The 12,840-nt window shown below is 41.9% G+C and overlaps 1 protein-coding gene across 1 annotated transcript in view; it reads left to right on the top strand.

Annotated features, from left to right (window-relative positions):
* LOC145413673 (UDP-glucosyltransferase 2-like) overlaps positions 1–12,840 on the top strand; it is a 195,394-nt gene that overhangs the window by 107,710 nt on the left and 74,844 nt on the right. The window contains exon 3 of the mRNA XM_080283330.1: positions 1,752–1,850. Within this exon, the coding sequence (XP_080139456.1) occupies positions 1,752–1,850 (99 nt within the window). The remainder of the gene's footprint in view (positions 1–1,751; positions 1,851–12,840) is intronic.

Here is a 12,840-nt window from a genome sequence, read left to right as displayed (position 1 = left end):
ACAACCAGTTACCATCTTTGTCCATCCCAGACAGCCAAATTGCTCTTCCATGCCCACTGCAGCCATAACTTTAGAAATGGATCTTAACCTAACAACACCATCCATTTCCGCAACCCAAACGCCCTCCGGGTTATCCTAACACTCACCGTACCCTCCCCAATCCATTTCCTCCTCTCAACTTCCTACAACTATTTCCTCTGGTGCGGTGTCATAGCAATGGTTTTCTCCTGTACAAGGTTATTCCCAGTGCCCATATTCGCCACCTTTCACCAGTTCAGCAGATGCTGGCTGCATGTGTTTTTTCTTTCTTTTTTTCATATTTTACTTATTTTTATCCACCACCTTACTTATTTCTAATTATATTCTCCACCTTACTGATCTCATTCTTTTTTCCTCACCCTAGCACTGTGACCTAAGAAAGGCCTCGTGTCGCCCAACCATTTCCACTTATCCAACCGAGGACCTGCAATGTCACATCCCAGGAACCACTTCACTTATTTCTTTCTCTTGTTGAGCTGACTTTTGTCACACAATTACATTAGCATGACTTGAATCCCTCCTTTTTTACCAAAGTGAACTTCACAGAACTGAAGTGACCTAAGGACCAAAATTGCCCAAAATCATCAATAACTGAACACCTCGGGTCTGGAAATGGCTGAAATGAAATGTTGATCGAATCTGACTTGTGTAGGTATGATTGAACCCTTACTACTCTGATAGGACCATACTGGATGTAAAGGCTATGTAAAGCCCAGACAGGATCTGAATGGCCCTGAAAGGCCATCTACTTGCCTTATTTTGTTGTTATTGTTGTTGTTTCCACAGGATCATGTGGACCCGAACAGAATGAAATGCAGGAAACCCCTCATATCATCCAGGCCATGGAGAGGTTTGACTTCTCTTGGTAGCTCCAAAGTGCCTGGACGAAAAACTTACCGGGATGAACAACCAGCCTGAACCCAGGCAGAAGACCAAACCAATAACATAAACGCTCCTCGGCTGCCAACACCCTCCAAAAGGAGGATTATGGATAGAACGACAGTGCAAAGCCCCACTGGCCTTGGAAAGCTGAAATGAAAGTATATATCCTGAATGGATTTAAAAGACATAAATGTGCCACCGTGGACCTCATATGAAATATCTGACGTGGAAAGATCCGGAACTGACATGAAACGACGTGACAGTGTGAATGAGTGTAAAATATCAGATTCGACGTATTTTAAACCAGAATGGCATAACTAGAAATAAATGATTCAGAGCAGACCTAAAAAATCTTAATGAGCATAATTGTACCTGACTGATCTAAATGATCGTGAACGGCTTGGATGGGCGTAAATTTGAATAGGTCCAGCTGGGCCTGATTGAACCTCATTGGACAAACATGATTCTTGAACTGACCTAAGTCTGAACTGATATGAGCGACTTGAATGGGCCAAGGTTAGTACGAATGACCCTGAACTACTATGAATTAGCAAATCAAAGGTCATTTCAATTGTTATTCTTCAGACAGGTATATTAGTTGAAAGTTATGCTAACAGGCATTTATACCGGTTTGAAGCATGCTAGGAGTACACGCATACTCTTTTTTTATCCAGATGATATAGATAATTAAGATATGCTGACATACTGGGCGGCAAATGCCATGGGTACAAAATCTATCGCAAAGGTAGAGACGCGTACGAAAAAACATAGTTAACTGAAATATATTCCTTTGATTTACGTTATACTGTAGCTCTTGTGTCGTGTCACAGGACCTGGAGGAGTTTGTGGCTGGTGCTGGGGAGGCTGGTGTCATACTGTTCAGCCTGGGCAGCATCGTCAAGGCCACAGACATCCCTCAAGATCGCAAGGTAAGATAGATTCACTCCTTCAGCAGGCGAACCATTAATTAATAGGGTGGCATTGCTTGATAAACACAAAGAAAAAAGTAGCCGAGAGCTTGCAAATCTTTCACATTCAATGAAATTTGAAGATACAAAATGATGATCTGTTCTTTTACAATCGTCTAGACACGATACGCTTGAAAATTAGAAAGAAATCTGAGAAGGAAAGATCCAGAATTTACTACTTCTGTGGTTGCCTCGTTCTGTAATTGACTAGTTCTGTAAATGAAAGGCAAAGTATCCGTTACCTAATCCACTGTAAAATTACAAAAACTAAAAGGAAATTGTCTAGGTTAACAGGTTAAGTGTGAAAGTTGTAGTGCAGGAAACATGCAAGCATATCGGTGACCAGGGTAGTACCATCAGCAGAGAGAGAGAGAGAGAGAGAGAGAGAGAGAGATGCATGTATGCAATAAAAAAAAAAAAAAAAAAAAAAAAAAAGAGGCTGATTGAAGTAATCGAGACGAATGGAGCTTACGAGATTAATAGCCTTTGTTTTCACTCATTTAAAGAGTGCTACAAGGGATAACCCCAGCTACTTCCCCCGACACACACACACACACACACACACATATATATATATATATATATATATATATATATATATATATATATATATATATATATATATATATATATATATATATACAGTAGAGAGAGAGAGAGAGAGTTCTAGGACTTCATGTACTAACTTCAGCAGGTGATTCCCGGGGTCATTCTCACATAAATGTTTTATGAACGTATGTCGAATTCGGAACGGTTATGGAGTTTTTGCTGTGTTGAGTAACCCCAGTTTGTTATGCCAAGCAGATCCATCAACTGTAAGTATGCACTCGTCGCTGCAGGACCGTCCCGTGCTGTAACCCGACGTTCCCTCGTGGCAGACAGCGCCTTGCCACAGCGAGGCGTGGGGGAGAATGTGGAGGTTTGGTTCCTGGGTGCAACCCGTGGTTGTGTCTCCCCACCCAGTTAGTAGGGGAGCCATAGTAAGCTCCAAATCACCTCGTTATTTGATTAGGCCTATATGATTACCACCCAGCTTTGTAAATGGTTTCTTTCATTACAGGAAACCATTAGGTTTCACTCAGTGTAGAACTACCTGAAGTGGAGAGAATAGTAATAAAAAGTGACAGGATGGATGGGAGAAATGGGAAGAAAGGAGGGTAGACACACAAATGAATGAAGAGGTGACGGAAAAAGTAGGCTGCACTGCATCAAGTGACTGAATGATGGTCGCCACTGCCTGCCAGTGTGGATATGACATAAAGGGCATTTAAATTTGAAAGGCGGTAATGGGAAACATTGTTTCTACCCCTAGTTACCATTGTCTGTTCTCATCACGGCAGTATTTTTACTAGGAGTATGCAAGCAATAATTATACTATGCACTACACTATGAACAGTTAAACAAAAATGTAAAGCGATGAAGAATGCAGAGGATGGTAACGGGATGGAAACAAATAGTTTTGCCTATGGTGATTAAGGGTGAGGACTACGATGCTGCCGTCTTCATCCCGCCAATCTATCAGAGTTAGGTGTCCTGCAGTGTATCCAAAGCGTCCACAGTTCCTCAGGAAGTGACCTAATAAATTTAAACAATCAGTCATCTGGTGAGCTCAAGTACTTGTCCAGACAATGAAGCTGGGAAAGAGGTGATCCAGATGGTCAGGAGTCTAGTCTGAAGTGTCATTCAGTGCGAGTGGAAGCGAGGGCAGAACATTAGTCTCATCTGTAGTCCAGCAGCAAGGACAGTAGGGGACACGGAAGAGTTTTAAGTGATATATATAAGAGTGTAGAGGTATGTATCTTAATATGTAGTCTAGTCAGGAGAACGTCACTAGCTTTGTTCATTGATTGCATGATGTTCAGGCGTTTGGAACATGAAAGGCATTGGTGTCAATGTGTGGCTTCTATGGAAGGCCAAGACCATCAGTCTGCATGCCAAGGAAAGTATGGTGCCTTCAGAGAGAAACAACAACTGACCCTAGGCAAACCACTGGGAAGATAGGGGTTTTCTTTAGTGAGGACATGGCAACACTCTTATCAGCTGCACACTGAATGGATTGTTGGCCATGCTCCATGGAGCTGGCCCTGGCAATTATAGCTAAGTCATTTCATAGATCAGCGTGTGACATTTCCGGTCAATGAGGAACCCTGCTAAGGCGATATTAACCCTCTCAGGAAACCTGGCACCCCTACTCCCTCTCCCATTTTCGGCCGAGCCATATGTGTCCCGTTCAGTGAAAGTACGGTTTATAGTGTTCGTTACAGAACGGTCCGTAATTTATATACCAATTATTCTTTTGTTGCATTGGAAACCCCAAAGCTGTAGCTTTCTCTTGTTCTCGGGCTGTAAATATGTAGACTTATCAATTTATGTAGAAATAAGTGTGTGAATACTACATTACCTTCATTCATGAAGAAATTGGAACTTCTAGAGGAAGTACAAAACCATTATATTAAACACAACCCCTCTTCTGATTGACACCTAGGAAATATAAACATATATTATGCGGTCTTCGAATACCTAAGTGCATAGAGCACATGAAAATTTTGCTGTATTACTATTTTCTGGTCCCAATCAAAACGAAATTTATTGTAATATATGAGCCACATGTGTCTCACTGCAACTTGGACCAGCGAGACACATGTTTACAGTTAGGCACACCATTGCCTATAATGCGTTTGGAAGCAGATCATACGCCTCTTCTTTCTTTTCTTTTTTTCATCCAACAGGTCTAAAGGCGTATGAAAATCGTGAGGGAAAGGGGGTTAAGTAAATTATAGGCCACTCGTTGAACGAGTATGAAAACCGTGAGGGGGTTAAAGAAGCAAGGCTGAGCACTGGCTCCTGAGGGACTCCCTGCACAATGGTCTGGGGAAGGGAAGTGGTAGTGATTACCTGAAAGTGAAAAGTATGGTCAGTAAGGAAACTGGAAACCCAAGACAGAGATTACCCAACAACAGTCTCAGCTGTTGGAGGTGGACTGATAGGAAACATCAAATGTCCCGTTGATTTCCAGAAAGAGAGTTGCCATCACTTGCATATTGCACTATGTGTCATGTATATGATGGCCAAGCTTCAATAGGAGGTCCATCTTACCCCGACTGGGTTGAAAGCCACACTTGCCAGGATGGAATTTCTCCTCTTTCTCCAATCGCTGTGAGAGTCTGGATGCCGTGAGCTTCTCCATGGGTTTGCCTACATTAGAGACGAGGCTGATGGACCTGTACGAAGTGGGGTTGAATGGGTCCTTTGTGGGTTTTGGGAAGAGCAGAATGATGGCAGTCTTTCAACGAGAGAGGCATTCACATTCATGGCAGTCCCTGTTGTAGACAGAGGGGTGACTTTCCAAGTGTGGACCGGGATGATGGCGAAGGAATCCGTTAACCCTAAATAGCATATTTTTGTCTTTTTCAGTAGGAAAATTATTCAGGGAAATAAATATTGAATATATGATGTAAATATCCATCATTTACTGTGTCATTATTTTTTTTCTTGTCTTTATAAAGCTACAGGTATGTCACTTCAAGGCAACATTGTGCAAAGCATATAAAAACAGGATATTATTTTGTAATAAAAATACATCTTCCTTTTGAGGTAATCACTCATTTACCTAAAAATTATAAACTGGCACTTCTTTGTCACAAAGTTCCCTCACAACTCAGAACAGTTTTCATCCTGAAGACAACAAACAGACACTTCTCTATCACTAAATAGTTCCCTCAGAACTCAAAATTACAATAATTCTGACAATAAACAGACGTATCTAGCATTGTAGAGTTTCTTCAGAGCACAAAATTATACTCATTCAGAAAACAATAGACTAGCACTTCTTTGGCACTAATTACAGTACTTCACTTAGAATTCAAACCTGTATACCTTCTGAAAGCAATGATGAGACTTTTTTGGCATGCAGTAGGCTAATCATATATAATTTGTCTGTGCAACCATCAGGGCAACTCTGGTTATCATTAGTGAAGATTTTTTTTTTTTTTTTTCAAATCTTTGAAGAGGCATAGCATCTACTATTTTGGGGAACCTCAGGTATGAACTCGAGTAAATTCTAGCTCTAGGAAGTTTTACAATGCTCATAATGTATAACATACCAATAAACTTTTCCAACTCATTCATTGTCAAATCAAGTGGTTTGTTGGGGTCATTTTGAATTGCATATTTGGTAGACTCTTCAGCAAGTATCTTTTTTATATTGCAGTCAACTAAGTCCTTATAATATTCTATAGAGCTTCTTACTCTACCATCACCAGCATAAACTTGGCCCATAAACACTTTCTCTAAAGATTCTACGTCTTCTGGTCTTTTAGTCTTCCATACAATTCTTATGCCTACTTTCTTTTCTCTAACAGAGGTGTTTGGGATATCTTCATCTTCACTTTCTTCACTATCAGTACTATCCTCGGAATTCAGGCCTTTCAAATCTTTTTCAGAATCATATTCATCATTTTCACTCTCCAAATTTTCATCTCCAGATTCCTCTGGTATACATACTTCTGGTCGCATGCCACAGAAATTTGAAGTATTCATGGCCCTAAAAAGTTTCCACGAAAATCCATTTGCACAATTAGCCTTCAAGACACATACGGTACCAAACGTGTTATTTTGCGAACTCAATAAATTATAGGACTAATATTTTACCACAGTTCATTTGCGTTATTGCTTCTAGAACATGCACTAATATTCATCGTCCAATCACCTTCATGTAGTGGTCCAAGTGCATTATGTTGCCTCAAAGACACAAGCATACAGCGACCCAAGTGTATAATGTTGATTCAAAGACACAAGCATACAGTGACACAAAGCATGGGCATTTAAATGCATATGGCGATCCAAGTGCATAATGTTGCTTCAAATATACAAGCATACATCGACCCAAAGCATGGCCAAGTGCATAATGTTGTTTCAAAGACACTATCCTACATCGCAACAACACGTGACCATGTATTTTTTTATATTTATAAATACTTACAACACCATACTCATACATTATCCTTTTTTTTATGCTGTCATTTTAGTATAAACTTGCCTGAATATAATGATGAGCAAAAACTATCATTCAAAAAAATTTCATACACCAAGTACATAATGTTGCTTCAAAAACAAGTATACATTGACCCAAAGCATGGGCATTATATGTCAGACTTCTCAAATACTTACCATATTGTAATCATACATAATCACTTCATAAACTGTGATTTTTAGGAAAACCTATCTGTCCATATATGGTATTGACAAGCCTGACTAGCCAGTCAAAATGTACAGAAAAGTAGAGTGCAAATAGCACACATTCTCTCTCCAGTGGTTGGGCTCACACTGAACTCCATCGGATGAGATGTATCATAGAAAACGGATCAACAAGTGAGGTCCGTATCAAAGCTCAGACCGTTAACCTCAGGCAACACTGAGCTGCTGAGGATTTTTCGGATGGTTAACCTAAGGACACAGTATGCCACATAGGGTACACCAAATCAGGGCCAACAGCTGTGACTGGGGATATTTTGGAGATGGCACTCGACAACCCGTGAATAGTGAAAGAACAGCTGAGAGAGGTGGAGGAATGTGTTTCCACCCCTGAGCTGAGTGCCATGGGCATGTCAGGGAGAGAAAGAGGTAGGAAGGAAGAGCTCAATATGGAGTAGAAATGACAGGCTATGACATCTCCATAGTCCACACCTTCCACAAGATCAAAGCCAAGTCTGTGGAAGGAGTAGGAGAATGAGGAGGAACCTCCCTGCATACTTCAGATACACCATTTACAGGCCAAAGAAGAAGACAAGGTGAGACTAGATTACAGTAGAAGGCAGACCAGTCTAAATACTTAGCACTGTTGAAGACACTAGTGCAGGTGGCATCTAAGCAACGGTATTCTAGCTTCCGTTCATCTCATTCAAGAATACCATGTTTAGCAATGGTCCTGTACAGCCTTCTGGCATTCCACAATCCGCCATGGGATCCTAGATCTTAAACACCAGGAGGCTGATGTAAGATGGAAGGCCTCCCTGCCAGCAGCAAGCCGCCAACCGAGAGGTTCTTAGCTGCTTCTTATAAGCGGAGGGCTGAAAAGGAGAGTAGCAGAAGAGTCTCTTGAAAAGCCTTCCAGCCTCCAGAGCATAGGTTCCACCAGGGGCAGCTAGGGACCAGACTGCAGACATAAATATGGCAGACAGGAGATCACTGCCCATATAAGGACCAGACAAATGTTGAGGTCCAGTGTAGATGACCAAACAGCGTGGGGGTCTACGCATGTGGGGAGGCCAGGAGGAGTGACTAGGCACAGGGATGCTGAGTGAAGGAGGTAAAGGAAGAGTCCAAAGCCTGTGTTGTTGATGGAGTTAGAAGGTGGCATTGAAATCTCCCATGACCAGAGCAATGGAAGGTCATTGAGAAAAATAGGCTAGTGCTGGAACTGGATATTGGAAATTGATAAGCAGGGATTTTAACAGAGAAGCACTGTGCACCACCCCTGCTGGAGAATGATCCTTACAGCAAGAGTTTCTAAACCACTGCCCCTGAAAGGCACCAAGGACAGAAGGGGAACTCTGCACATCAACATGTACAATGCCAAGCCACTCCCCCATCTGTAGACTGAACAACAGGGAGATTCAACTGAAGATAAGGGAGAAGCCAGATCTTGCAGACACCTATGACATGGGGATTAAGAGGGAGAAAGGTAGCTTTAAAGTCTTAGGTCTTGCAAGCAATGAAGCATGCATTCCAAAGGGTGTCAGTTAAGGCCAGAACACACTTGTCACTGACCATGTGATCACTGTGAGGAAACGAGGTTCAGAGGTCCATCCAATGTTTTGACTCGAATAATATAGCAGCTCTAACCCAGTGCTTTGTTTCATCTCTTTGATCACATGTTTCGAACGAGTGTGGCCACACCCTTAGATGGATAGCATTGACGACGGTTCTGAAAGCAAGTAATCTTTGAGCTGGGTCCATAACAGGGCAAAAACATCTGGGAGAGGGTGTCCTAAGAAACATATTTTTTGATCTTTCAACAAGAGAGGAACCAATGGATATGAAGTACTCGGCTCACTGGCCAGGTCGGAGGTAGGCAGAGAAGACTGGGAGAGTAGGAAACATCACACAGAATCCTGGTTGTGGAATTAGAGGCTGGATGGTCGTGTAAAGTAGTAGTCTGTTATATGCATGTCATGGAGATCACTGTCCATAGAGGTCTGAGGATGAAATTGCTGCCGTATTTGAATGGATGCATCAGTCAAGTTAGAAGATGGGTGACTCAGGGCAGTCACCAGCAAAGAATTGGACTCTATAGCCTTGTCCAAGAGTTTGTCATCTGAGACAGTCTGGGATCATTTATGTGCGGTGGTCTTGATTAAGAGTGGAACACAACATTACTGTTGAGTCAAAGGTTGGGTGGGTTGTAGCCACCACAGTCTATGCTTCATCTGTACTTGAGAGGAGTCAGTGTCTACTTCCCTGAGGAGTGGGGTACAGTTGTTTTGAGCTGTGTATGTCATTGACAAGGGTGGTTGTTTGGAGGCTTGGGTGTTGCAGGGCCAGCAGATGAGTTAGTGGTAGTGGCCTGGAGGCTTTGTTGAGGTCAAGTAATTGAACATCGATTTCCTGGTGAACAGACCATTCCTGGTTTAGCTGTGGATAATGTTCGCCCTCCTATAGACAAGGAACAGTTTAGACAGCACCCTTTGTTTGACCCCACACATGTAGCAACTTGGAATATTGTTACATGCTTGTCCATATGCAGAATGGAAAGATTGATATCTGCTGCACATAGTGCATCTAACTTTCTTGTGGCAGGTGATGCAACTGTGGCCAAAGAGGCGGCAAATGTGGCCTAACGAAACTTTCAATGCGAGTGGCCTAGTGAAGAAGACCCACACATGGCCAAACCACTTCACTATGTTTCTCCTAATGCTCCCTATCACATCCACATCCGGTCCACAACGCTCCTTCACTTCATTATTATCGTCAGTAATTTTGTTTTGTCATTATTATTTCCATCACTGCCTTCATATTCATCATTTCCATCGTCATCATCATCTTCACTGTAATTTTGCATTTTCTGAAAAGCTCTCTGTCACCATAACATGTTTATAGCCTATTAACCTGACAGAGATCCTTAATTCCTTTCAGCTCAGTTGGTGGTTTAATTTGACTAGTAACCAAGGAGACTCATTCCTGCCTTAATAAGACTGAATTTCCTGGAACCACAACCAACTGTAGATTTTTCAGTTGTGATGTATATGAGGGAGGGGGGAGTGAGTTGGGGGGAGGGCAGTGAAATGGTGCGTGACAATTGGTATTACTTGGGTGCTGGAGGTTGGTAGGAAGTCATCAGACCAGCACGCAACTTTGACCATTCAGTACAGTACAGGGGTAGACGGACATTTCAGCTCAGGTTGTGGGTTACGGCCTATTTTCCGTGTATGGCTAGAGCCCAGCAGTCACGATACTGAATGTTTGAACGTGTTGGCTGGCCGGCCGAAGGTCTCGGAGACTTTTACGTCTGGATAATTGCAAGTAAATTCAGTTAATGGTTAGAGCCAAGGTCCAATATCTGGATAATGGACAGTTCTGGATATTGGACGTCCGGATGAATGAGGGATTACTGTACATACTAAGGGATGGTTGTTTTCCGTTTTCATCTGGAATTCTAAGAGGGGGACTGTGGACATCCAGAACCTCAGCTAGGTGACCACCTAAAAGTCACACACATTCATGTATCACGATGGGACCAATCATGCCATAGGTATTCCCGGCCTGACCTAGTAATAGTCTAACTTCAGGTCACTTTTCAGGTAGCAAGGTATGTCAATGATTCCATGGGCAATATCATATCCTTGATCACACTGGGTAATAATTTTAGAAGTAGGGCTGAACGACTGCCCAGCACCCGTAGTTCATCTTCCCGGTTGTATTATATGAAGCTCAACTAGTTAATAGCTGTTGTGAAGGTCCTGGGGTTCGTGAAAATAGAGGCACCATCGATAAATCAGATGATTACATGTGAGCGAGGGAAGCAAGCAAACGATGTTAATTCTCAGTGCCAGGCCAACCTGACTGGCACACTAAACAGAAGCTAATAACTTTACTCTTGTGTGAAAGGGTTGAAATTCATTCTGAATGTAATACATTCTTTTGATAAATTTTGTTATCAACTAAAATCTCACCCTTGAAGGCTTAGGAACCCTTTGGAATCTCGAGTTTTCCAAGAGTGTGTTTGGCTCTAATCGATTAATGTCTCAGTTACGAAATCAAAGTAAAAAAGGTATTCCGTCATAACAATGTGTTTTTTTGGCATCGACTTAAGCAATTAAATATCGGAGATCCCACCTATAATTTTACACTAATGGTTTGGCTTTAATGGTGACATCACCAAGGCAGTATATCCCATTTCTAGCTTTAATCATATCATCAATAACCAAGTCCTTATAGTTTTAGTTTCGTCAAAACGCGAGGTTGGCAGAGGAGATTGTAGAATTTGGCATTGCTCGTGTAATGAATGCTATGGCACCTTGCTTTACACCAGCACATGCATACCATCGGAACTTATGCTGCTCAGTCAAACCCTGAGTTATATTTGTGCTTTCACTTTGACGTGTGTGTGTGTGTGTGTGTGTGTGTGTGTGTGTGTGTGTGTGTGTGTGTGTGTGTGTGTGTGTGTGTGTGAATGTCATTCGTTCAAGTATATTTTTGACATTTCAGCTACCATCATGAAGAATTAATATATCAGGGGAAATAGCGATAAAATATTACTTACTCGACACGCTCTCACACAGTGCACTTTACTCGTATTTACAGTATAATCAGATGGTCCTCTTGGTCGCCAGCAGGGTGAGAGTAATTGTAATTGTAATTTAATTGAACTTAAATTAATTACAGAAATATAGTAATTGTAATTATAATTGTAATTGAAAATAATATTGGAGTAATTGTAATTGTAATTAAATGATAAGTTAATTGTAATGATTGTAATTGTGAAAGAGGAAGAAAGTGGGACTGGTAAGGTAACCCTGTACCAAGCTGTAACAGTGGGATTAAGATGCCTCTGGATTAACCCACCTAAGCCACGTTTTGACAGTTCTACTGACTTTGTCCGTAACACCTGTTCTCTCATGGGACCTGACCCAGCTCCTTGTTCCCCTTCGATCGGAAATGCCGAGGCCCAGGATCTCGTGGTGGAAGAGAGGTATGGTCCAGAGCCCTTGCTCCTCCCTAATCCCTAGATTTTACCAGTCACTGATGCCAGCGTCACCAGAGAACTCCTACTCAGGTTGCTTGGGAGAGGCTGGACCGAATAAAAAGGCGCAGAGAGAGAGAAGGCTTAACACACTCGTTCACACTCTCTCCTAGACACACATTCCTCATGGCTCACACACACACTCTCTTCCCATCAGTGAACTATGTTAACAGAGATTGGGAACTGAAGTTTCGTGTCCTTGGTTGTGATAATTCAGAAGGCCTACACACAGCATTTAACATTATATCTGCCCATGAGGAAACTGTTAATCGGTTCAGTATTCAAGGAAAGGTAAAGAAAGTTGTAGCTGATAATGCATCATGATGGTGAATGCATGACATTGCCCTGCCAAGTGTCTACTTAGATCAGGAAGAAGAGGGGACTGGAAATTCATGTGACCCCAACATCATTGATGAGGATATTTGCTTAGATGTTCTGACTCACCTTTCTCAAAGAACGAGATGTTTTGCATATACTCAGCAACTACGTGTGAGATATGGGTTTACCCACCCAAATGTAAAAAATTCACTACTCTCATCAGTGCTCCAGAAAATTGCATCTTTGATCAACTCAATGAGGAAATCAAAACAGTAGCTGCTCCGTCCCTCCAGTCTAAGGGGATTGTTCTCCAGACACAAAATGTGACAAGATAGAATTCACAGCTGAAAATGGTGAAATCTATACTCAAGAACCTTGTAGAGGTGTGTTATG

The sequence above is a fragment of the Coenobita brevimanus genome, chromosome 97 (assembly GCF_032717465.1).
Source record: "Coenobita brevimanus isolate Jiangsu-jjx chromosome 97, ASM3271746v2, whole genome shotgun sequence".
In the NCBI taxonomy this organism is placed as follows: Eukaryota; Metazoa; Arthropoda; class Malacostraca; order Decapoda; family Coenobitidae; genus Coenobita; species Coenobita brevimanus.
This window is presented reverse-complemented; position numbering and strand designations above follow the sequence as displayed.